The sequence below is a fragment of the Onychostoma macrolepis genome, chromosome 02 (assembly GCF_012432095.1).
Source record: "Onychostoma macrolepis isolate SWU-2019 chromosome 02, ASM1243209v1, whole genome shotgun sequence".
NCBI classification, from domain to species: Eukaryota; Metazoa; Chordata; class Actinopteri; order Cypriniformes; family Cyprinidae; genus Onychostoma; species Onychostoma macrolepis.
Genome location: NC_081156.1, coordinates 8,570,193 through 8,597,595, shown reverse-complemented (window position 1 = coordinate 8,597,595; position 27,403 = coordinate 8,570,193). Strand labels below are relative to the sequence as shown.

At 37.8% G+C, this 27,403-nt stretch overlaps 2 protein-coding genes across 5 annotated transcripts; one reads left to right on the top strand and one right to left on the bottom strand.

The window, feature by feature from the left end:
- Positions 1-777: 777 nt before the first annotated feature.
- On the top strand, positions 778-20,686 carry wrnip1 (WRN helicase interacting protein 1). 3 transcript variants are annotated; one of them, XM_058799443.1, is made up of 7 exons: positions 778-1,623; positions 4,455-4,649; positions 8,783-9,015; positions 13,115-13,338; positions 15,594-15,749; positions 15,914-15,988; positions 19,791-20,004. In XM_058799443.1, the coding sequence occupies exons 1-7, from the start codon at positions 1,093-1,095 to the stop codon at positions 19,859-19,861; spliced, it is 1,485 nt and encodes a 494-aa protein (XP_058655426.1). In that variant the 5' UTR covers positions 778-1,092; the 3' UTR covers positions 19,862-20,004. The 3 variants fall into 3 exon arrangements, with proteins under 3 accessions (XP_058655426.1, XP_058655431.1, XP_058655419.1); XM_058799436.1 differs by having other exon boundaries at positions 780-1,623; positions 15,914-15,993; positions 19,791-20,686; XM_058799448.1 differs by lacking the exon at positions 19,791-20,004 and having other exon boundaries at positions 15,886-15,986.
- A 765-nt stretch (positions 20,687-21,451) lies between these two features.
- LOC131554285 (gastrula zinc finger protein XlCGF8.2DB-like) lies at positions 21,452-25,473 on the bottom strand. Of its 2 annotated transcripts, none has more exons than XM_058799521.1 (2): positions 23,490-24,646; positions 21,452-23,399 (listed from the first exon to the last, which is right to left on the bottom strand). In XM_058799521.1, the coding sequence occupies exons 1-2, from the start codon at positions 23,518-23,520 to the stop codon at positions 22,279-22,281; spliced, it is 1,152 nt and encodes a 383-aa protein (XP_058655504.1). In that variant the 5' UTR covers positions 23,521-24,646; the 3' UTR covers positions 21,452-22,278. The 2 variants fall into 2 exon arrangements, with proteins under 2 accessions (XP_058655504.1, XP_058655494.1); XM_058799511.1 differs by lacking the exon at positions 23,490-24,646 and adding an exon at positions 25,275-25,473 and having other exon boundaries at positions 21,456-23,399.
- Between the last annotated feature and the right edge of the window lie 1,930 nt (positions 25,474-27,403).

The following is a 27,403-nucleotide window of genomic DNA, read 5'->3' as shown; positions in this document are numbered from 1 at the left end:
TTAATACCAAATAAAGAAATCTAAATCATTCATCATTTATTATTTATCTTTTTCTTAGAACAAGTTTTTGGATTTAACTCAAATGTAAACCATTATTGTACATTTTATGTTGAATTCATCATGGCTGACAAATACTCCATCAAAAAAGCAGTCATGCAGAACTTAGGCCTAGTTCAATCTGCCCTGCTAAAAAAAACACACAAAAAAACAACAACAAAAAACAATAGAAGCCCAATAGAAACCATCACATAAATTCCAATGGTTTCCATTAAAATACCATTATAACCATTAGCTTTTTCCAGTAAAACCATTACAAAATTCCTTTTTGTAGTGTGTTTTGGGCATTTTTCCAATAGGATTTAACATCCCACCAATAGACACCATTATAGTTTCCATTAAAACCAATACAATTCCCATTATAACCATTAAATCCATTACATTTTCTATTGTGTTTTGGGCAGGGTTCTATTGTTTTGTTCTATTGGTGGTTATTAAATCATGACTTTAGCAGTAGCCTATTTGTAATTTAAAAACTCAGAATTTACACTTTATTTCTCAAAATTGCAGCTTAATATTTAATCGCGACCTTGACACAGTTTATTTTTATCTAGACATCTTAACCTTGTCATATGAAGTACGCTGTAAGTTTCAGTTAGTTTCAAGCTGTATGTGTTTGATTCAATAAAAATACTCGACTTAATAGAATCATTCCATCCGGGATTCGGACTACACTTTTGCACCCTATGTTTACGATTCATTCAAAGGAATCGGTTCATAAGAACCATTCAGTTATGACTCGATGTAGACCTCGGAAGCCGTGCTCTCTGTTTCTCGCTGTAGTGAACAAACAGTGCAGGAAACACTGGCAGGATATTTTAGTAGTTTAATCGAAGGTCTGATTGATTCCGAAAGTTTTGGCTGCGGTTCGAAGTTCATGTGGATGTTGACAACTTTGCTGGCAGTAAAGAAGAATATCGCGAGATTACAATTCTTCCGCGTCAGAAACTCTCGGAAGAGCACTCATTTACTAACTTACATGTGGATGAATGTCAATAAGAGCTTCGTGAATAAACACGTGGATTCAGCGTGACAATGGCGGAGACAGTGTCAGATAATGTTACCGTGAAGTGTCCGGTTTGCGCCGGTGACTTTGATCCAGACAGAATTAACGCGCACTTGGATGAGTGTTTACAGAGCGATGGTGTTCACCATCACACAGACACAGCTCAAGATCAGCCATCAGGACCTCCATCCAAAAAAGCCCGCACTGACACCCCCGACACCCATCCAGCTGCTGCAGTATTCTCTCTGTTTCAAACCAGACCCAAAGCGAGCGATCAGACACAGAGGACCGAATCAGAGCTCAAAGACCCTGCAGAAGCCTCTGGTCCGGGTCTCAGAGTGATGGAGAGACCCGAGGGTCCAGATGGACCTGGCGCATCTTCACCGAGAGCGTTAAGGCTGAATAATGACAAACCCTTGGCAGAAGTCTTGAGACCCAGCACTCTGGAGGAGTATTTCGGCCAGAATAAGCTGATTGGAGAGCAGACCCTGCTCAGATCCCTGCTGCAGTCACAGGAGATCCCTTCTCTCATTCTCTGGGGGCCACCGGGCTGTGGAAAGGTCTCTGGTTTGTAGTTAATTCACTCATTTGCACCAGATACCTTCAAACGCATGGAGTTGGGTGAAAGATCAAAAGGGGTTTCCAAGCATCAAAACAATAAAAAGTTAATACAGTGCCTAAAATGTCATTAAGTGTAACAATAGTTAATAGCCTACCAAAAACTCTTTTCAGGCATATTTAAAACTAGAATCATTAATAATTAGGCCTAATTTAAATTTTGAATCTTCTTTACCAATCTTTGCTTCTATTCTTCAAACCACTATAAGTTTCACACATTCATCAGCAAGACATATTTAATAATTTCTAATATGTGGAGCACAAAACCAGTCTTAAGTCGCTGGGGTATATTTGTAGCAATAGCCAAAAATACATTGTATGGGTCAAAATTATAGATTTTTCTTTTATGCCAAAAGTCGTTAGGATATTAAATAAAGATTATGTTCCATGAAGATATTTAGTAAATTTCTTACCATAAATATATAAAAACTTCATTTTTGATTAGTAATATGCATTGCTAAGAACTTCATTTAGACAACTTTAAACTTTTTTTTTTGCACCCTCAGATTCCAGATATTCAGATAGTTGTATCTCAGCCAAATATTGTCAGATACTACCATTAAACCATACATCAATGGAAAGCTTATTTATTCAGCTTTCAGATTATGTATAAATCTCAATTTTGAAAAATTTACACTTAAGACTGGTTTTGTAGTCCAGGGTCACATACAATAAAATTAGGCTAGGTGTGATCGTATCATTTTAATATTTTAATAAGTACAGGTCAGAAGAAGTTTGTTGGTTCATTTTTACATAAATAGCCAGTTACTCTGAATGACGATGGAGCATTATTTCACTTCATTTAGTTTTAGCAAAAGTTATTTGAAACATTAAAGTAGACACTTACATTTAATATGCTTCTCATGTTTATAAACCCACTTTTGGACATGGACACCAAAACGGGACGTCTTGTCTTTGACCCAGTATCTCTTAAAGAAAACATGTTATTTACAAGATTTCAACTTGATAATATGTTTTAAAAGTCCTTTATTGGTGTCCCAGAGACTCCAGGTTTAGAATTAATACATTTATGTAGTATACTGATTGATGACTTGAATTTAGACTTTTTTCCACACATTTTCTGAAAAGTATTTGACCTATAAAGTCCAAAAAAATAAATTTTAATAGCTTGAAAATATACTATGGGATAGTTTACCCAAAATCATTACACACTGTGATATCTTTACAAACCTGTATGGATTTATTTTTATCTGCAGAACACAAAATAAAACTTTTTTTTTTCTTTTGAAAGGCATTTTTCACAATTATTTTGTGTCATAGAGGTTTAAAACAGCCTGAGTAAATACACCAGCCTGTATGAGTTCTTCTGTTGAGCAGAAAATATGTCATTTTTTGGGGTGAACTAAATGTTTAAATCTCAAATATTTGAATTTCTTTAAAAATAAATTAGGCCTTCTTTCCACACTAAATTTGCTTTTCTTATTATTTCTCCCAAATAATCAGCAAAAAATGCTGCAATCTTGCATGTCATTGCTGTTATATGCACTCTTCATTTTCAGTTTTTCTGGCTGGAACTGTATGGGTTACATATTTCCAAGACGAGGCTCGTAAAACACTGAGCCAGTGGTTCAGTATCATTCAGCTGCTGTGGAATAATAACTAATCACTGATGTGTGTTACAGTGTCACGGCAGGCGGGATGATGTGTTTCATTCAGTGCAGTAACAGTGTTTGTTACTGTATATAGGCCAGCCAGTGTTATTTGACTCCAGTGCAACCTTTCCATTCCTTGTTTGGAGTCTTTATTGTGGATGAAATACTGCATACTGCCTAGATGTGATTGTCTTGCTGTGTTTAAGAATATGCACATATGAATGTGTCTTCTGATACTGACAATTACAATTTAAAATTTAGCTTAAAGAAATGTTTTGACTAATAATATAGACCATTTGATATGTTCTTTGTAGGTGGTAAGAGCCTATTTCAGTGTTATTCAGATTAGATTAATTGATTTTGCTAATAATAATTGAGAAGTTACTGTACATAGTGGGAAGTCTTTGGTTTTGTTTGAGCTAGTTGGCTCAATGGTATGCTATTCTGACTCGTTAAGCCGTGTGAAAAGGCTCGGATTAGCGGTTGACAGGTGCATGTGCTAGAATAATAGTCCCTGAGGGTCATTTAATGAACATGAATGTGCTATTTTTAAAAAGGCTGGAGAGGATGATTTTCTTTACTGTATTGCAGTAAAGAGAATGAGTGTTTGTATTTAATGCGCTTAACTCTCATGAAAATAATGGCACAGTGTAAAGAAACGTAATGGCCCTACAAAAAAGCCATTACATGTAATTAATTGTTTTTTTCCTTTTGATTTTCACATTCACCAGGTTATCATCTTGCCCTCGGTGTTTGTATGGCAGATGTTTTCTGTTTTCAGACTAGAAACTCTTTTTGATTGCTGTAGTTGATAGTTCAGTTCGTGCTGTGTTAGTAACTCATCATAATGAAAAATAGGAGACATAGTGGACGAGCCAACTTGGCAGATTCAGAAACAGACCGTCCTGTGTCAAGTGTCTGGTTTCACTTATTTATTATGGTGTTTTATAGATTGTCACATTTGGGTTTACAGCAGAGCAGAGCAAATGTTGGGTATCTGTTCCTTTCCACAGGTTTGTGTGTCAAATTTTGTCATTCTCACTATTTCCATTGAGCCTACAAGTCACGCCTGACAAGCCACTGAGAAAAAGGTTAAAAACACTCATGTCAGCATAATTAATATCAGTATCTCATTTTGTTTGTCTGTTTGTTGTTTACAGACCACTTTGGCCCATATTATTGCCAGTTCCGTTAAGAAGAAAGGCACAGGACGTTTCGTGACGCTCTCCGCCACCAGTGCGTCCACCAGCGACGTGCGAGAAGTCATCAAACAGGCCCAGAATGAGCTCCGTCTGTTTAAGAGAAAGACCATTCTGTTCATCGATGAGATTCATCGTTTTAACAAATCCCAGCAGGTCAGTTACATTACGTTACAGGTACAGTACAGCCCTATGAAATCTGTTTTATTTGATTTATTTATTTTTACACATTTTAATAATCAAAAAGTATGTCTATTAATTAAATGCATAATAACAGCTTTATTTATTTATTTACTTCCTTACGCCCAGAAATTCTGTGTTGCGTATTTTATTTATTTATTTTTTATTTTTTTTTGTATCAAATGAAGGCATAAAACATTAATTTAATTTATATTTTAATCAAACAAAATTAAACAAACCATTTTTATATTTTGGCAAACATAGTTCTGCGCAACAACTTAATTTTAAAATTAAAACATGGAGGAAAAAATGTGTTATTTCTTTAAAAATATGTTTTAATAATTGTATTAAAATTGTTATTATATTAACATTCTACCATACAATTGTAATATATTTCTGTCACAATTTCTTCAATTTAAACCAAACTTTTATTTTGTTGGATTGCCGTAAAGACCTTTACATTTCATTGTATATGATATGGAGATGTTGTTCATTTATCAAGTCAAGTCAAGTTGAGCTTTATTGTCATTCCGCTACATGCGGGGCATACAGTGGAACGAAATGTCGTGCCTCACAGGACCACGGTGCTACATAAATACAGGCATACAACAATGGAGTAAGACAATATAAACCTATACACAACTATCCTACTGATAGATTTTGACTATAAATATAAATATACTATCTATAAAAAGTACCTATACAAACTAAAAATACAAACTATACAAACTATACGAATGCTTCAGATAAGTACTGTACATGTGCAAGGAGAAACATTGAGTTCAAGCAGCTGGCTGGGGAACAGTGCAGGAGGATTTGTAGTGCATGAGCATGTAAACATACATATATTACGGAGTTCTTTTGTGGGATTTGTGTACACACAGCAGTGTATGTGAAAAGTGACTAGTGCGCATAGAGGAGGAGTGTGCTACTACAGGTGGTTTGTACAGGCCCACTCACCTGTGTGTAGCACACTTGAATTGCACGTTACATGTTTCAGGAGGTAGGGGTTTGTATGGGGGTTCAGAGAGGCGGGGTGATTTGAGTTCAGGGCTCTCACAGCCTGGGGAAAAAGCTGTTGAGCAGTCTGGCAGAGCGGGCTCTGATGCTCCGCACCGTCTTCCTGATAGTAGGAGCTGAAGAGACTGTGGGAGGGGTGTGTGGAGTCCTTCACGATACTATTGGCATTGCTGGAGCATCGTGTGAGGAAAATATCCAGGATGGAGGGGAGAGGGGCACCGATGATCCTTGCAGCTGTGTTCACTGTCCGCTGGAGGGTCTTGCGATCTGCTGCGGTACAGTTCCCGTACCAGACAGTGATGCAGCTGGTCAGCACACTGTCAATGGTGCCCCTGTAGAAAGTGGTGAGGATGGGTGGAGGGAGACTTGTTCTTTTCAGCCGGCGGAGGAAGTGTAGGCGCTGTTGTGCCTTCTTGGAGAGTGACATGGTGTTGGTGGTCCAGGTGAGATCCTCTGTGATGTGCACCCCCAGGAATTTAGTGCTGCTGACTCTCTCCACAGTCGAGCTGTCGATGGTCAGTGGGGGGTGATCACCGGAGTTTCTCCTGAAGTCCATCACAACCTCCTTTGTCTTACTCACATTGAGGGACAGGTTGTTAGTGCCACACCATTCAGCCAGCTGTGCCACTTCCTCTCTGTAGTGTGTTTCATCGTTGTTGTCTGTTATTTATGTCTGAAAACACCGCAAGCGTCACACATGCTTAAATAGGTAAAACCCCCGCATCTGCACCATTCATTCATACAGAGACTTTAAGAGAGAGACAGAGATTTAAGTGTACAAACCTACTTTTGATTGATTCATCCAAAATTTGGCAAATTCCGTGACATTCTGCAGAAAATTGCGTTTTTATTACTGGATTCCGTGATTCCGTCCATGTTTTCTGCATCATGGAAATCATAGAGCACTAGTACTGTGACCCCATAATATTTGTGAATATTTTTATCTTGATAGTTAATGTGATTGTCTGCTAGGACATCTGTGTGAATGTGAGAAGAACAGACTTTAAAATAAAAATTAAAACTCTTTAAAAATGGCTGATTCAAAGACAAAAATGATGAAAAGTGGAAAAAAGGTCCTATAGCATTTCAGATACAGAAACTTAATTTGAAATTCAATCTTTTTATATTTGACTTGTTTCCAAACATATTTTGGCAGCACTGTATGTCAACAGATGAGAATGCATGTTGTAAGATGTCTGGTGTAGGTACAGCTGGCACAGGATCACTCTGGAAGCGTGTTTACTTGTGTATGCCAGACAGCCAGGACAGTTTATCCTCAACCACAGCACCAGTGGCTTTAAATACATCCATAATTATATTCATAAATGCAGCAGACAATAGACCAGCCAAAGGGATTCCCTCCGCATGCTTTCCTATTTAGCCTAGATTCAAAGAACCTGAACCACATTTCCAATAAACAGAGAGACTTATATGTATACTGGACTTTATTGTGCCCCTTTATTGTGTGGTGGCACAAAGTGGCCTCAGTGGCTTTGTAACTCTAAAGATGGAAACTATTAGACAGAAAATATGTGGTATAAAAATAAGGTCAAAATGCGCCACTCAGCCATAACGAATATACACATAACTTATTATTATTTGATGCATTTATTCGTTCTTTGACTCAAACCAACTATCCTGAGTATCCTGAGGCCACTTTTGATGGCCATCAAGGGATAATCGTGCTATTTAGCTCACATATCAGTACAGATGTTGAATTTACCAGCGGGCTGAAGTTAAAATATAACATTCATAAAAATTCAAGTAAAAAACTTTTGGTTTTTTTGTATTCTGATATTCATTAAATCTGTCAAATGCATGATAAATGTGCAAAAAAAGGTCCATTGCCTGTTGTCAATAGTAGAGGTGTGAATTTTGAAGTATCTGTACTTTATTGGAGTATTTTTATCTTGAGAAACTTTTACCTCACTACATTCCAAAGCATAATATTGAATATATTACTCCACTATATTTCTTAAAAACATGTCGTTCCTTATTATTTTTAATTTATTATTTGTTTCACTTGTTTGCACACAAGTATCAGTAACCTTAAGTGATATTTTAATATATTTAATGTTTTGACAGGCCTTTTTCAGGTATTTTGAGCTGTAGGATAATATAAAATATACAATATAAAATTATTAAATATAAAAGTATTTAAAGCTGTAGTCCGTAAGTTTTGCCTCTTTGTCGCCATCTCTGTTTAAAAACCTGGAATTGCAGTTACTTCCGGAGTTATTTTTATTGCGTGGGTTGTACTCCGGCGCGACTCCATCGCGGATGAATCTATGTTTTGAGGAGTATGTGTGGCTGTCAGTCACCGCACCGGTGTATAAATCTGTATTTAGTAATCACAGATTCTAGCCTACGTCTTGGAATATATGAGCCAAATAAGAATTTTCACCATATATTGTCATCTGAACAAGTAAGTAACAAGTCTGCCACGTAGGGATGGCTCGATACCATAATTTTGGCTTCGGTACGATACCAAAATGTAATGCCTCGGTATCGATACTAAATCGATACCATAGGTGACAAATAACCAAAGATTGAAATAATAATAATAAAAACTGATTCATACCTTTGTATCAAACTGTAACAAAAAACCTCCCAGGAACATAGGTTACATTTTGACTGAGTTTGAAGAAAGAAAAAAAATACAACTGAAGTAACGCAATTAATGCAACAAATGTTGCTTTATTGTAAAGTGTTATTCTAACAGTTCAAGTAATATTAAAATCACGTCAGTAATATTTTACTGATGATATTCTTTTTTGTGGTTTTCATTTTATTTGTACAGCACTATGGTCAACTGCTGTTGTGTTTGTCGGTGCTTAATAAATGCATGAAATGAATGAAATATATATTTCACCTAATATGTCTTAGGCAAAAAAAAGACAAGCTACTTAAAGCTGGAAAACTGAACACGCTCTTCATGAATGTGCAAAGCTTTATTCATTTAACCTATTTTGCTTTTCCAAGACACTGTCATCTTTACTGTAGAACGGACCCACCTTTGATATTTCTGCACTTTTGGAGTGTGTGGTATCTTCTCTTGTCCTCCCATGTCTCCTCTGTTCTCGTCTCAGGACACCTTCTTGCCTCACGTGGAGTGCGGAACGATCACTCTTATTGGTGCCACCACAGAGAACCCGTCCTTCCAGGTCAACAGTGCGCTACTGAGCCGCTGCAGGGTTCTGGTTCTGGAACGGCTGTCGGTGGAAGCGATGGGCTCGATCCTGCGCCGGGCTGTAGAGTTTCTTGGACTGCAGGTGTTGAACGGGGATGCGGTGGAGCGGGACGCTTCAGAGATCTGCTCAGAGTAAGTGTCAGTTGTGCCCTTGCTATCACGGCAGATCTGAGACGGCCCATCCTCTGACTTCACTGCCTCATTTTGATGATTTATTAGTGGTTTGGATTGGTAAGTAGGACAAACGGTTGTCTCTCAGCTCGGCCTCGAGTGGACCAGCTGTGAAGTGCTGCAGATCAGGTTTTAGGGCCCTCAGGAGTCATGGAAGCATCCGCAATAAACACAAACGGTGTTGAGTTTCACTGAACTGAACGTTCCTTGTTTTATGAGTTTTCTCAGTCTCAAGAACAGCCTGTGACTGATGAGAATAAAATAAGACTGGGTTGAAAATATCAATATGTGGTGTTTTCAGCTGATGCTGAACAAAACGTCACCATAATTTGTAACGTGCATCACATCCGATAAATCACAATAAACTTTGTGTTCTGTAACTTCTGATATGAAGCGAAGTCTCAGCTTTTAATTTGTCAATTTTATTACAAAATTCAAATAATAAATTCTGCTTTGTTTAATGTGTCATTATAGATTGCTATTGCTCCGTAGTTCAAGCAGCACATGAAACGAACATCTCTTCATCTTTACTATTAGTTATAACACTAAATGAACATGAATAAACATCAGAAGATATGTTTAAAGAAACAGCAACTTACTAAAATGAATCATGTTTCATGTAATCACTCAATCAGTTTTTCAACTGTGGAAAGACAGCTGTGAAACAGCTTGTGATCAATAATATCATGTAAAATGGCGTTTATCTCAGGAAAGCCATTTAATGTAAATATCTCAATTGTTAACTAGAAAAACTAACACTGAGAGAATTTTGCTCAATATTTGCACTATATTATATATTCATTATTATAGTTTCACCTGTAGTTTTCCTGTCGTCTTCAGCATTTAATACAAGCTTGAATAAACGTTATGACATCCATGTTTATATTTCAACAACAAACTGGAGTTGAAATGCAATAATATTAAAAACGTTATCATAATAAATGTTATTTAAATTTACATTACATTTTAGTCATTTAGCAGACGCTTTTATCCAAAGCGACTTACAAATAATGACAATAGAAGCAATCAAAACCAACAAAAGAGCAATAATATGCAAGTCCTATGACAAGTCTCGTTAGCCTAACGCAGTACACTTAGGAAGGTTTTTTTTTTTTTTTTTTTTTAATCTGTGTATATAGATTTAAAAAAAAAAAAAAAAAACCTTTCTTCATGTACTGCGTTTAGGCTAACCGAGACTTGATGAACAGAGGTGTTACGTGTGTACTTTTCGGCTTGTTAAAAATTAATCTTGCTACCGCGTTCTGGATTAATTGCAAATGTTTGATAGAACCGGCTGGAAGACCTGCCAAGAGAGCATTGCAATAGTCCAGCTTGAGCAGTAGGGCTGTGTAATTAATCACATGCGATTATGAAAGCGATATTGCGTAGCTTGTCAGTGAACTACGGCTCTGTGTAGTAAATGCCGCTCCATCTGAAAGCACGTGAAGGAGATTTACTACTAATCACAGAACTGGCTTTACTGACGAGATGTGAATGACAATCGCATGCGATTAATTGCACAGCCCTACTGGACAGAACAAGAGCTTGAACAAGGAGTTGTGAAGCATGTTCCGAAAGAAAGGGCCTGATCTTCTTGATGTTGAATAAAGCAAATCTGCAGGACCGGGCACTTTTCACAATGTTGTCTGAGGAATTCAGCTGATCATCAATAATACTCCAAGGTTTCTGGCTGTTTTTGAAGGAGTTATGGTTGATGTGCCGAACTGGAAGGTGAAATTGTGATGAAGAGATGGGTTTGTTGAAACCACAAGCAGTTCTGTCTTGGCAAGGTTGAGTTGAAGGTCCCTCATCCAGCAAGAAATGTCTGTTAGACAAGCTGAGATGCGAGCAGCTATTGTCGGATCATCAGGATGGAATGAGAGGTAGAGTTGAGTGTCATCAGCATCGCAGTGATATGAAAAGCCATGTTTCTGAATGACAGAACCTAGTGATGCCATGTAGACAGAGAAGAGAAGTGGCCCAAGAACTGAGCCCTGAGGCACCCCAGTAGTTAGATCTTGCGACTTGGACACCTCACCCCTCCAAGATACCTTGAAGGATCTATCTGAGAGGTAAGACTCAAACCACTGGATTGCGGTTCCTGAGATGCCCTTTGCCAGGAGGAGCTGGTGGTTAACCATATCAAAATCAGCAGACAAATCCAGCAAGATAAGTATTGAAGATTTGGAAGCCGCTCTTGCCAGTCTTAGAGCTTCAACAACTGAAAGCAAGGCAGTTTTGGTTGAATGTCCATTTCTGAAGCCAGACTGGTTGCTGTCGAGGAGGTTGTTCTGTGTGAGACAGGCAGAGACTTGGTTTAACACAACTTGTTCAAGTGTTTTTGCAATGACAGGAACAAGGGAAACCAGTCTGTAGTTATCTAAAAGAGATGGGTTAAGGGTGGGTTTCTTAAGTAGTAGGGTTATACGAGCCTGTCTAAAAACTGAGGGAAAAACACCAGTATGAAGGGATGTGTTAATGATGTGAGTGAGTGCAGGTACAACTGCAGGAAAAATGGCTTGAAGGAGATGAGATAGGATCAAGTGGACAAGTAGTAGGATGATTGGAAATGTTTAGAGACTTCTGTCTCAGAGAGCGAAGAGAAGGATGTGAACGAGTGTATGTTTGCTGGTAAGATGTGCTTGACAGACTGTGGTGTGGAGAATTGTGCACCAATGGTTGTAATTTAATTAATGAAGAACGTGGCAAAGTCGTCAGCTGTTAGAGTTGATGAAGGAGGGGGAGGAGGAGGACAAAGGAGGGAGAAAAATGTTTTAAAGGACATATGAGAGTTAGACGAATTGTCAATTTTGTTGTGATAGTATGACCTTTTTTTAGAAAAATGTAAATGTGTTTAATCAAAACCATAGAAGGCATAGATTGACAACATGAGCATCTTCAACCAAACCTGAATTTTTAACTCTCATCATAAATTTACATCATTTAACATTCAACACACACCATTCAACATATTTCCATTCAAGTTTGGCAGTAGTCCTGTATGCCAGGTCAGATTTTTATTTGTTGTTCGCATTCATTTATGGAAGCTGCCATAAATGTGTGTAAGATGAGAGCCGTGCCCCAGTTAAATATTATCATACCCCAGTTAAACTTTAGAGCAGAGATTCAAAGTCTCTCAAAGTGTCCATTTCACTCGCTGCTGGCAAGACGCTCTGTTCTTCTTGCCCTCTGCCAATATTTTATGATAGAAACGTCTTAACTGTCTAAAAGAAACCAGCGCAGCAGCTCATGAACGATCTGGTGTGATTTGGGATGGTATGATAGGTCTGTGGTCCAGTGACACTCTATCTAGCCCTGCAACACTAAATCTTGTTTATATTAATAAAACAGATTGTAGTGTGGTGACGTGAGTGACCACTAACCCTTACTAACCCGACTAACCCTTCTTTCATGTCCTGTTTTTTTTTTTTTTTTGGAAAGAAAAACATTAAAGGGGTCATGAAATGGAGAATCAAAATGCTCCTGATATTTACACATATAAGTGGTTACTCTACAATAAAAAAAAAAAAACACACTGCAAATTTCATCTGATCTTGGTAGTAACTGATTACATGTAATTTGGATTATGTAATCAGATTCCAAGTACTCATAGAGTTTATTACATTTTATAATGCTCATAATTAGATTACAGTTACTTTTTATGGATTAAATGTTTACATATTATTCACACTATGGCAGTAAATCATTCAAAATGTATTGATTCTCCCTAACACTGTATCTACACCGGACTCAACAGTTGTCACATGCAGTGACCTTCAGTACCTGTTTATTCTGGAAATCTGGACAAATTGTTTGCTAAATTTTGATTTAGTGTGTAATGTCATTGCTGTTTTCACGTTTATTAATGTTTGTTCATGTAATGCAGGGATTCCCAAACTTGAATACTTGAATGTATGCAAAATAATAAATTCTAAATATATATTTTAATGATATTGTACATTTCTTGATTATTTTGTGTGTTTCTTAACATAAGACAGAAAAGTTTGGGAAACTCTGGATTGTTGAGCAGGCCTAAGCTCTGTGTGCTGTCTGTGTTCAGATCTCAGGTGTGTATCGAGCAGAAGGCGCTGGACACGGTGGCGCACCTGTGTGACGGAGATGCTCGAGCCGCTCTCAACGGTCTGCAGCTGGCAGTGCAGGCGTGTGTCGCACAGGTGCGCACGGCTTCATCCAAACCCAACGCCGGCCCGCAGCCAATAACAGTGCGTGAGCAGCACATTAAAGAAGGACTTCAGAGATCCCACATCCTTTATGATAAAGCAGGTGTGTCCTGTTTTCTCTCAAGTCACTGTCCAGTAATCAGTTCATACACATATATATATATTAGTATCTCACAAAAATGAGTACACCCCTCACATTTCGGCAAACATTTTAGTATATCTTCTCAAGGGACAATACTATAGAAATTAAACTTGGATATATTTTTGAGTAGTCAATGTGCAGCTTGTACAGCAGTAAAGATTTACTGTCCTCTGAAAATAACTCAACATACAGCCATTATAGTCAAAAAAACTGGCAACAAAAGTGAGTACACCCTACGTGATAACAGCTATACGTCGTTTAACCATGCAAAGCCACATGTCCTATTCATCATGTTCATGTTTTTTTCTGCTTGACAGGACTATACAAATTTGTGTATCTTATATTACAGCAGTTAAAATTTGGTGATTTGAGTACAATTCTCTCATACTGACCACTGGATGTTCAACATGGCACCTCATGACAAAGAACTCTCTGAGGATTTGAGAATTAGAATTGTTGCTCTCCACAAAGATGGCCGAGGCTATAAGAAGATCAGTAACAACCTAAAACTGAGTTACAGTACAGTGGCCAGTGACATACAGAGGTTTTCCAAGACTGGTTCCACTCGGAACAGGCCTCGCAAGGGTCGATCAAAGATGTTAGATCCTTGTGCTGTGCTTCAGGTGCAGAAGCAAAAAACAGATGCATGAGTGCTGCCAGCATTGCTTTAGAGGTTGCAGAAGTGGATGGTCAGCTTGTCAGTGCTCAGACCATACGCCGCACACTGCAACAAGTCGGTTTGCATGGCCGTCATCCCAGAAGGAAGCCTCTTCTGAAGCTGGCTTACAAAAAGCCTGCAAACAGTTTGCTGAATACAATCTGTCCAAGAGCATGAATTACTGGAACCATGTCATGTGGTCTGAGTCTAAGGTAAACTTGTAAGGGTCAGATGGTGTCCAGCATGTGTGGTGATGCCCTGGTGAGGAGTACCAAGAAAATTGTATCTTGCCTACAGTCAAGCATGGTGGCGGTAGCTTCATGGTCTGGGGCTGCATGAGTGCTGCTGGTACTGAGGAGCTGAGGTTCATTGAGGGAAACATGGATTCCAACATGTACTGTGATATTCTGAAGCAGAATATGATGCCCTCCCTTCAGAAACTGGGCCGAACGGCAGTTTTCCAACATGATAACGACCCCAAACACACCGCAAGATGACAACTGCCTTGCTGATGAAGCTGAAGGTGAAGGTGATGGAGTGGCCAAGTATGTCTCCAGACCTGAACCCTATGGAGCACATGTGGGGCATTCACCATGTGTCTAACATCCAACAGCTCCATGATGTCATTATGGAGGAGTGGAAGAGGATCCCAGCAACAACCTGTGCAGCTCTGATGAACTCCAAGCCCAGGAGGATTAAGGCGGTGGTAGATAACAATGATGCCCCTACAAAATATTGACACTCTGGACACAGTTTTGACATGTTCACTTAGGGTGTACTCATTTTTGTTGCCAGTTATTTAGACAGTAATGGCAATATGCTGAGTTATATTTAGAGGACAGTAAATTTGCACTGCTATACATTGCACTCAGGCTGCTCGTGTTGTGGAATTGTTGTCAAAAATATATTTGAATTTAATGCTTGCTTTAAGTAGTCCCTCAGGATTGGGTATTAATGATGCAGTCCCGAACTTTAATGCAATGCCAATCTTTAATGAACTTTAATGCAAGCTCAACCACTTGCAATCATGGGCCCTTACATTTTTATTTTATTTTTATTTTTTTTCACAGTGAACCATAAATTTGTAAGTAAAGGAATAAATTCCAGGAAAGTGAGAAGAAATACATGCAATATATATAAGGAATATATAAACAAGAAATATGTATATTTTTCTGCTTACGGTGTTAATTACAGGATACACAACACATATACTGTATTTATATTCCATCAGTGCAGTCTTGAGCTTAACATTTACATATTTACTCCATATTGTCCTTATGCACATGAATATTTTCAGGTAATTGTACTCCATTGCACTCAATGCATTGAGTTATTCAATGCAAAAAAAAATGCATTACCTTTTTTGAGATAAGCTGCTGCAATTCATTGCCACTGTAAACACTTGCAAGATGCTGGTGAAAACTATACATCAAGATGCAAGCAAACTGTTTTTTGTTAAATGCTTAAAAAATTTATTGTGTAATGCTCTTGTGCCATACTATGTCACATCCACAGTTAGTTTGGATTGTAAAATCTGACATGTGTGTGTCGCACGCAGGTGAGGAGCACTATAACTGTATCTCAGCCCTGCACAAGTCAATGAGAGGCTCCGAGCCCAACGCTGCCCTCTACTGGCTGGCCAGAATGCTAGAGGGCGGTGAAGACCCGCTGTATGTGGCCCGCAGACTCGTCCGCTTCGCCAGCGAGGATATCGGTAAACAGCCGGTCCTTTTCAGTTCAACTTACTAATGGAGTTACAGGGAAACTGTTCAACATTTTCCAAAACCGCTGTTTTACCACAATAGAAACTTCATGATTAGTGTATAATCCAAAAGTGAGTGTCTTGACAGACAAGATGTGTTGTGGACTCTCCTGAAGGTCTGGCAGACCCGGCGGCGCTCACTCAGTCCGTATCAGCGTTCCAGGCCTGTCACTTCATCGGCATGCCTGAGTGTGAGGTACCACACACACAAACACACCGCAGATACTGTCAGGGCTGAGAATCTACACACTTCTCATCATTTAATCCCATTACTTCTTTTTTCTTAGTAATTAGTTTAACTTCTTAAATATACATTAATACATTAATATTTAATTATATTTATACTTTAATTATAAGTAAAGTACTTTTTTCTTATTAATTTAACTTTTACACACACACACACACACACATATATATATATATATATATATATATATATATATATATATATATATATATATATATATATATATTAATAAATATATTTAATTATATTTACACTTTAATTATAAGCACATTTTTCTTATTCATTTGTTTACATTTTAAATATTAATACAATTATATTTATACTTTAATTACAAGTACATATACATTTATTCATTTAGCAGAACTCCAAAGCGACTTACAATTGAGGAATACAATAAGCGATTCATTATAAAGAGGCAAATAGACACAGGAAGTGCTTGTAATACAAAGTTTCAGGCATTGTTCAGAGTAAATATTAGCCTGACAGGGAGAGGTTAAGGAAAGAAAGCATTTTTTAAGATGAAGTCAAGTGATGACGGAAGAGATGAGTTTTCAGCTGTCGTTTGAAAATTGTCAGGGATCCAGCACTCCGGATAGAGGTGGGAAGTTCATTCCACCAGCCAGGAACGGTGAATGAAAACGTTCTGGAAAATGATTTTGTGCCTCTCTGTGATGGTACCATGAGGCGTCGCTCACTCGCAGATCTCAGACTTCTGGAGGGGATGTAGATTCTCATAAGTGAGTGGTAGTAGGCAGGTGCTGAGCATGTGGCTGTTCTATATGCAAGCATCAATGACTTGAACTAGATGAGAGTTGCAACCGGGAGCCAGTGCAAGGAGATAAAGAGAGGTGTAACATGGGCTCTTTTGGGCTCATTGAAGACCAGTCGTGCCGCTGCATTCTGAATCATTTGTAGAGGTTTGATTGTGTTTGATGGAAGTCCAGCCAGAAGAGCATTGCAGTAGTCCAGTCAAGAAATGACAAGGGCCTGGACAAGAAGATGTGCAGCATGCTCTGTCAGAAAGGGCCTGATCTTTCTGATGTTGTGTTGAGCAAACCTGCAAGATCGAGCAGTCTTTGCAATGTGGTCTTTGAAAGTCAGCTGGTCATCGAAGATTACACCAAGATTCCTGACCGAACTTGATGGGGTAATTGTTGATGAACCTAACTGGATGGTAAAATCATGCTGTAGCGTTGGAGTGGCAGGGAAGACAAGAAGCTGGTTATTCTTTGAAACAAATGAGGATAACTGGTTGAAAACAACTCATTCAAGTGTTTTTGCTATGAATGGAAGGAGAGAGACAGGTCTGTAGCTATCTGTAAGTGAAGTGTTTAATGTAGGTTTTTTGAGCAGTGGGGTCTGACGGATCTTTTGATTTGCGCCATTTTCTCTCTGCTGCTCTCTGTGTTGGCGGCTCACAGGTAGCAAGATGTAGGTATGTTATGAAGTAGTGGTCAGAGGTGTGTAGGGTTTTTTTTTTTTGTTGTTGTTTTTATTAGTTTAGTTTTTAAATGCCTATACAATTGTTTAATTATATATGCTTCTTTAATTATAAGTACATTTTAAAATGACTAAATAATGCAAAATTTAAATTTTCAGCTAATTAAATATAGCTAAATATGCAATACAATCAATTAACAAAGACTGCCTTCAGCAAGTGATTTTTCTCAGCATAATTTTAGTTTGATTATTATTGATGACACAGGGCTCGCAAAATCGCTAGCCCGACGTCCCGGGGCTTTGTGTTTTCCAGTCGGGCTACCAAAATGTATCACTGCCTGCCCGACGGGCTCCTTAAATACAGATCTCCCGCGGGTCCTTAAAAACTCTGAAAGTGAGTTGTATCAAACTTAAGACCATAAAAAGTTTTAAATACGTTAAATGGTATAAGAAATGTCTTAATTATAATTTCTAGAGGTCTTACAGTTGGGGACGGAAAGACATGAGTCGTGATAAGGCACGATTAAACTTCAAAAGGCAATGATGTCATTGAATAAATATGAGCGCGGCACGTTTCAAGTCAAAACGCGGCGCGGATGTCTTTATGTGAATGTATCTGAAGGTAACCGAGTGTCCTCATGTGTCGTTGGCATTTTAATTTCATCTAAACTATAATGCCTGATAAAGCAGCGTTTATGAGCGCATAGCTGCTTTGTGTACAGCGTTTCCAGGGAAACCGCAATATTTCAGCGCTCCTAAAGCGCCACCTCGTGGCAGAGAATGAATTTGCATTTCCAATAAGCCTTTCTTGCTGTTTATGGTCAGATCAATGCAAATATCAACTTTTTACGCAGCAAACACATAAAGTTGTAAATGAGAAAGAAGTTAATATGCCTTCTAAAAATTTAAACAATTAAGACAGTAATATTTATACACTTTAAATTAACATAATTTATATGCTTGATTTATCCCTTTTCATAAAAATGGTCTATAACCTAAAATGCTGTTGTATAAGATTTTTGTTTTTGTGAAAACCTGTATCTGAGCTGTAAATCATGTAATTTTATGGCTCAATACTGTATGTTACCATTGTCCAACCCCGCTCATTCTGTGTTAATTTTACTCGTGCAGCTATTAAAATGGGTCATAAATTGCCTTAAATTTATTTTTAAACATTCTGCAGATACCCTGTAAATAGTGAAATAAGATTCCTTCCTTCATATTTGTTGATATTTGTGTATTGAAGATATTTTTGATTTGACATTTAAACTCCTATCTGATTTTCTATATTTAAAAAATAATTAAATAAATAAAATAAAATAAATTTCATTTGGGCTAGTTAAATTAATTTTCGGGCTACCAAAATCTGAAGAGTACCTGCCCGAAGGGCTACCAGGGATTTTGAAATTTTGCGAGCCCTGTGACATCATGGGCAATGGCAGATCTAATCAGCTGCATTCACACACTAATGCCTGGCTCACACTACAGGATTTTTTGCCCGATTTAGCCCCGATTTCCCCCTCATATAAGGGTTTTTTAATGAATCTTTGCAAATCGCCTTTCCTAATTATGTACTAGTTAGCCAGTTTCATGGCTAAAGTAAACAGTACTGCTGGTCACCCCACAGAAGAGAGGGGCGGGGTCAGCAGAGCTCATTAGCATTTAAAGCAACATGGACAAAAATGCCTTGATGAAAACAGCTGATTTTGACAGGTTTAAAAAGGTGTTTTTTTAAACTACCATTGAGAAAATTTAACCAAAGTATGTTAGACTTTTAATTAAAACCCTAAAGAATCATATCGACTTGTGCAAAATGGGCATCTGATGACCCCTTTTAAAATAAAGTGTGACTGATAAATTTAAGAACCAACATCTAAAGGGACATTAAGATATCTTCTTGAGTTACAGGCATGCAAACTTTGGAGAAAAAAATGTGAAAAGTGCTTTTTCCCAATTTTGAATGTTCACCTTTGGCTTACAATGCAGAAAAGACTACTACTAAAGTCAACAGATTCACTAACAGATCTACTGTACCAATCTCTGTGTGAAAATAAAATCATCTTTCTAAAGTCATTTTGACAGTCCTCTACAAAATAGTGGATTACACAGTAAATATTCATCCATGGCATTTAATATTTTGGCTTTCATCACTATTTATGTTAGTCTTTCTTCAAAATAAAAATATTAACAAAACCAAAATTGTATTAAAGTTTAGATACTTGTTCTAGTTGTTTTTGATTACCCTGATCTTCCTCACTAACATTTCATTTTCATTCTCTCCTACGTCTCTTCTTGAATTATTTTAGGTCATTCTGGCGCAGTGTGTGGTTTATATGGCCCAAGCACCCAAGTCTGTGGAGGTGTACAAGGCCTATAACAACGTTAAGTCCTGTCTGAGGAACCATCAGGGCCCGTTACCGGCCGTTCCCCTCCACCTACGCAACGCTCCCACCAAACTGATGAAGAATCTGGGCTACGCCAAAGGATACAAATACAACCCAGACTACAGCAGACCAGTGGAGCAAGAATATCTTCCCGAGGAACTGCGCGGTGTCAACTTCTTTACCTGGACGCCCCCTAATCTATGATGGATTGTCTTTTTAAGTTTGGAGTTCTGCTTTTGCCTTTATCACTGTTGCTGTATCTTATACTTATCACAGCGAGATTTCACACCTTTGGCCCATATTGTGAATGAATAAATATGCATTTGCTTATATTATACAGAGTTTTATGTAAAACATGAAGATTGCAGCAACTGATTTCCATTTTTTATCTCAGGTAAGTAAGAAATTAATAAATTGACAATGAGATTGTACTTTTTAGTGCATAAACATCCCTGATTTGAATACGGGTGATTTGGCTTCACTCTCAAATGCACGCTAGAGGATGAGACTGTTATTATCTTACAGGAAATAATTATTAGTTTGGCTTCCTCTTCCTTTGGTTTCCTCCAGTATTCATTTATCATTTATCTTGAAAACTGAGTTGCATCCCTGACAATTCATGTTTCAGCTCCATTAAATGTTTGCACAGTTGTTTTACACTCTTATCTACAAGCAAGCGATATCTTTCTTTTTCTGCACTGAAGATGTTGCACTTACAAATCATTTTGCATTTCAAGTCATTTTGATTATGAGGTCAGTGTTATTTTCACCAGTCATTAAAGGGATCGTTCACCCAAATATGAAAATATGTTGTCGTTTACTCACCATCATGTCATTCAAAACCAGTTTGAGTTTTTTTTTTTTTTCTTTAATGAAAATAGATGGAGCCAACATTACAGTTCTCTTTCCATTTGGTTGACTCAACATTGCATCAGTAGCTGATGCTGTGAGGGAAACAAACTTTCCTTCAACTACAGTAACACTACTGCTGTGTAAACCGCAGAATGCTGAAAATTCCCAATGTACAGTCACTGTTAATTACATTAAATGTCATTTAAAAATGCCCAAAATGCAATGCACATTACACTAGTGAAACAATAAAATAATTGTATTAGGCATTTTGCAGTAACTTTAGAAATTATATATTTTTTTACTGATCTAAATTAAATAAAGAAAAAGGAACTTGGTAAATGGTAAAAACACAGTGCTTGGTAGGACAGCACAATATATTGAAATAAAACCGAATGGAGCTCTTCTGAGATGCTGATATCTTGGCAGAACTCTACAAAAAAGACACTCAAAAGACAGCTGACCGAGTGCTGTTGCGTCAAGAAAGTTTATAATTTATACATGTTTTTAAGTCTTGTCGATTAAAAACGTTCAAGCGATTTTACACCATTCAAGTGCACTGAATGCTGTTACTATGGTAGGGCTACTGAAATTTTTGGCAGCACAAGTTTTTTTTTTTTTTTCTCTTTCATTTTTTTATGCAGCTCTAACTCTAGAATAATTAATTCTTCCAAAATAAAGCTATTCAAGTCAAAATATATTGCAGAGAAACAATATCGCTGTATCAGTTTTTCCCAATATCGTGCATCCCTAGTACTTGGTACAAACTTGGACAATCTTTAGCTCTATTCAACGGTTAACTTCTAAATATTGCACAGTAACACTTTAAATTTGGGGACACATTCACTATTAACTAAGTTTTCCTCAATAAACTCCTAATTAGCTGCTTATTAATAGTAAGTAAGGTAGTTATAGTAGTTGAGCTGATGACCTGAATCAAAAACTGAGATACATAACTTTTAAAGTAAAATCATCTCTTGCAATTTCTGAAAGCAAAGCAAGTGACTAGTTCTCAGTCCAAACTCAATGCCACATTATGAAAACTGATAGCTTGATCCATAATTCATGGATATTCACGCTTGAGAGTTTTTGATTCTGCAATGAATTTTGCCTATTGAAAGTGTATCAGTAGCTGAGTATTTGTGAAGAAGACCACTGCAATCATGAGTAAAACCATGCATGGCTCTTTATTAGCAGGATGAATGAAAGATGGTATAAACATATCTAAACTATAAATACAACTGCCATAGTTGTAAAGTGCATTTTTAGTGTTGTAACAGACTTTTGTGAGGAATTCAAAGCACTCCACACTATATAAATATAATAATTTTGTGCTTTACGTTACATTTAGTCATTTAGAAGATGCTTTTATCCAAAGTGACTTACAAATAAGGACAATGGAAGCAATCGAAATCAACAAAAGAGCAATGATATGCAAGTGCTTTGTGCATGGGTGTTTGATTAAATCACGCTGCATGATCAAAACTAGTTTGCACACTATCTAGTGAGTCACAGAGCATTAACACAGCTGCAGTCAGGAGCTCTAACAACTGCTCTTTGCTCAGTGTGACAGCAGCTTTTGGCAGCATTTGTTTCTATGTCTGAGTAGAGCACTTGAGGCAGTGAAACTCCTCATACATAAAGTGCAGTGATATGGCTTCTCTCCAGTATGCATTCTCTCATGTCTCTTCAAAGTACTGGAATGAGTGAAACGCCTCCCGCAGTGAGCGCACGCATACGGTTTCTCTCCAGTGTGAGTCCTCTGGTGCTCCTTCAAGAAGGTGATTGTAGAAAACATGTTTCCACACTCGGAGCACACGTGAGCTTTCACCCCGGTGTGTATTTTCTCGTGCTTCTTCAAATATTCCAGCATGGAAAAAGTCTTCCCGCAAAAAGAGCACGGGTACGACTTCTCATCCGCGTGGATTTTTAAGTGTCTTTTTAGCTGTAATGCAGAAATGAATTTTTTTCCACACTGATGGCAGTCAAACGGTCGTTCTTCGGAATGAGAGTGCTGATGGATCCTGAGATACACCGCTTTCGTGAAACTCTTCCCGCACTGAAGGCATATGAAGGGCTTTTCTCCGGAATGAATGCGCAGGTGATTCTTCAGGATGTCTTTACGAGTGAAACTCTTCCCGCACTGAGGGCACGTGAACAGCCGCTCGCCGGTGTGGATACGCATGTGATCCTTAAGGGTTCCTTTATGCAAAAAACTCTTTCCGCACTGTAAGCAAACGAAAGGCCGTTCACCAGAGTGAATTCTGATGTGGTTTTTCAGCTGGCCTTTTTGCGTGAAACTCCGTCTGCACTGTTGGCACGCATACGGCTTTTCTCCGGAGTGAATTCGGACGTGATTCTTAAGCTGGCCTTTTTGCGTGAAGCTCTTTCCGCACTGCTGGCACGTGAAGGGTTTCTCACCGGTGTGAATTCTCATGTGCTCCTTGAGGTTTGTTTTTTGTGTGAAATCCTTTCCGCATTGAACGCACCTGAAAGGCCTCGCTCCGGTGTGAATGCGAATGTGATCCTTCAGGTGAGCTTTCTGTGTGAAACTCTTCCCACACTGAGGACAGATGAATGAATTGTTGGTTCCGGGTTTGTGAGGTGTTTTTTGGTCCTGATTTTGATGCATCTCACGCACTTCAGTCAGTTCTTCACTTTCTTCTTTCACTTCTATCAGGTCTGGAATTAAATTATATAAAATTGTAAAAAATAATTCAAGATTCATAAATGTGAAAGAAATAATAGAAACCGAAAACCACAGGTACTTACTGTCTCTTACTGTGCATGCGTAAAAGGTCATAAACGCTATGGCTGCACGATAAATCGCATGTGATAGTCATGCGCATCTTGTCAATAAAGCTGGTTCTGTGATTAGTAGTAAATCTCCATCACGTGCTTTTAGATGGAGCAGCATTTACTACACAGAGCCGTAGTTCACTGACAAGCTACACAAAAAAATAAATAAAAATAAATCGCAGACAATATCATTGATATTATGAAATCGCGCTGTGATAATAAAGTTGTCAAATATATTGTCGTAGTCGTGTGCTTATTAGTCAAGTTGAATCAATGAAAGCATTTAAATCTTCAGTTTATTCAGCTGCAGCTATAGGGATTTCCTGGATTTCTTCTGCGGGGTGTATGTGGGGTTTCCGCGCGTGAGCGCCCTCTGGCCTTCGGATGGAGATTTACTGCTGATCACAGAACCGTGCTTCACTGACAAGATGCCTACATGAATATCGTAGCTTTTGCCTAATATTAATTGTGATTTATCGTGCAGCCATTGTCAACACTCAGTAGCTATGCTTCCATCACCCTTTTTAATGCGCATTTTAAAGTATCGCATCAGAAACAAGCACTGGAATTGGCAAGTTTTGAAAAAAGAAATCCCTTGATCGCAAAAAATTTTACACTCACTTGAGTTGGGTTTTTACTTGTGCGAAAAATAATTAATGTGAATATTGGGAGACAGAAACACATTTGCCGAATAAATTATGCGCAACAAAAAAGTCATGTGACTTTGCGCAATGGGATGGCAAAACCTGACTAACAGCGGACCGATCTCATTGCACAGCATCTGAAATGTTATGTTCATTCTGAAATGCCCGAGCAAAGTCTGTCATCAAAGTATTTCTGTATAATTACCTCCCAGAACTGTCGCATCCACCTCCAAAAGCAATGACCGCATTTATATTGTTTCGTCTGCTCGCTCTGATCACCTCATTTTCTTAAGTGATATTTAGTGGCAGTTTATCAGGAAGTGACGACTTTCTCTTCGACTCGTTGGATGGCTGGAAACTTTGCTTGTTCGCAAATGTTTTATGCGATATTCCTATTTTGCGCACAAGTTAAATTGATTCGCAACTTTGGATGGAAAAATGGCTACTGAGATGATACTGCTTCGCATCGTGGCCGCATCACCACCTCAGGTGTGCATTTTATTTCTAATAATTCAAAGGCTCATCGTCAATTGTTCCCTACATAATGCATTACCTTGAAAGTAATTCAGAAAAAAATATCTGATTATGTAACTCGCATTAATAAATAAATAAATAAAATAAAATAATAAATAATAAAATAAATAAAACATAAATGTTTGCTTGCTAATCACAGGTTTTATAGTAATTTGCACACACATCTATAAACACTGCATAGGGATCCAATGTTTTTATTCAACATCTTCGAATGCACGTTTGGTTTAAAGGGCCTTATGGACACTAAAGTAAAACTGTAAATATTTCTTATTCTAAGTACTGATAAATTTGAAATCCTGTTTGTAGTTTTATGCATTATGATTTGGCACAAATGGACTAATTATTTGTCACTGAGCTTAATGCAGTCATGCTTTTTAGTGTTTTATTTTTCTTGATGGGTGATATAGTAACTTATTTTGATTTAAGTTGTTACATTCAGACGGAAAGCTGCTTACTGAAGAGGGTCAAATTATAAATGATAAGAATAACACTCAGTATACACTTTATTTAAAACGCTACTAACGTTACATCGTTTATAAATTGCAGTGCAATATTATGAAGAAGACGGCAACATAGTTACCTATAGGCTTGCTTTCCTCCTCGCCGTCCATAGTTCTAGTTTAAAAATCAAAACGACTAAAGATAAGTTTGAGTTACTGGAGTGTCACATGAAGCTCCATATAGACACATATCTACTGTTTACGGTGTTCATGCCGTTTCTTCTAGCGTTGACTGTCAGACTGAACACCATGCAGCGCATTACCGCCACCTACAGACTGTAACTTCTCAAACTTCTCAAGTTTTGCAAGAGGTCCAATCAAAGCAAGCAGTGATTTCCCTGCAGACTCTACACTGTTGGAGGACATCTGCTGGAGAAAATCTGTAAATGCAACAACAACGCAGCAAAACATGTTCAATGACGCTAATTCAATTAATTAATTAGTTAATGAATTGCTGCACTTTTGAAGGCATATTTTTCTCATCCAGTTGAAAGTATAGGTCACACAATTCGTTTTAAGGTCCAGTTCTCACTATTAACTAACTATTCAATACGATTTTTGCCTCAATAAACTCCTAATTACTGCTTATTAATAGTTAGTGCGGTAGTTGTTAAGTTTAGGTATTGGGTAGGATTAAGGATGTAGAATATGGTCGTGCAAAATGTGCTTTATAAGCACTAATAAACAGCCAATATGTTAGTAATATGCATGCTAATAAGCAACTAGTAATAGTGAAAACTGGTTCCTATAGTAAAGTGTTACGTCTCTCTCTCTCTCTCTCTCTCTCTCTCTCTCTCTCTATATATATATATACAGTCATGTGAAAAAGTTAGGACACCCTATTAAATTCAATGGTTTTCTGTATCAGGACATAATAATAAAAAATAAAAATAAATAAAAAAATTGTCTGGTAGGACTTAAAATTTGTAAAATAAAACCTCAGATGAACAACAACGCATGACATCTCACCGTGTCATTATTTATTTAACAAAAAGTAAAGCCAAGATGGAAAAGCCATGGTGTGACAAAGTTATGACACCCTAATATTCAGTTGCCTGTAGATCCACTTTTAGCAGCAATAACTTGAAGTAATCATTTTCTGTATGACTTTATCAGTTTCTCACTTCGATCTGTAGGAATTTTGGCCCACTCTTCTTTACAACGTTGCTCCAGTTTATTGAGATCTGTGGGCATTTGCTTATTCACAGCTCTCACCACACTGTTTCAGCCACTTGATTATTTTCTTTTTCAGCCGTTCTGTTGTAGATTTGCTGGGGTGCTCATTGTCTTGTTGCATAACCCAATTTTTGGCCCAACTTCAGCTGTCGGATGGATGGTCTCATGTTTGACTCCAGAATACTTTGGTATACAGAGGAGTTCATGCTTGACTCAATGACTGTGAGGTGCCCAGGTCCTGTAGCTACACTCTCAGAAATAAAGGTACAAAAACTGTCACTGGGGCAGTACCTTTTCAAAAGGTACATGTTTGTACCTAAAGGGTCCATTTTGGTACCTTAAAGATACATATTAGTACTTAAAGTGCACATATTTGAACCTAATAGGTACAAAATTGTACCTTTTGAAAAGGTACCGCCCCAGTGACGGCTTTTGTACCTTTATTTCTGAGAGTGTACTAAACAAACCCAAAATCATCAGCCCTCCACCAGCATGTGTGACTTTTGGTATGAGGTGTTTGTGCTGATATGCTCTTTAGGTTTTCACCAAACGTGCTGCTGTGCATTATGGCCAAACATCTCCACTTTGGTCTCGTCTGTTCAAAGGACATTGTTCTAGTAGTCTTATAGTTTGTTTAGATGCAACTTTGAAAACCTAAACTGTGCTGCCATGTTTTCTTCTGGCAAGCCTTCCAAACATGCCAATTGTCCCATATTTTTCTAACTGTACTGTCATGAACCGTAAAATACAGTTTAATTTTGTCCACATAAAATTCTACTTAAGTAAGCCATAGCAATGTAAAGGAGTTTTATTTTATACATTTTATTCCATGTTTAAAATTGTATTGTATTTCATCACTACAAAAATGCTATTAATCACAATGCATATGTGCAGGAAAACATTCTGAAGCCAATTTAGATTTAGACTCCAAAACACAGCAAACCTTTCCAGTACTGCAAAATTGTTATTTGATTCTCTTTTGCAATGCAATTGTTATATCTCTAATGGGACCATGAAATGAAAACTACCACAG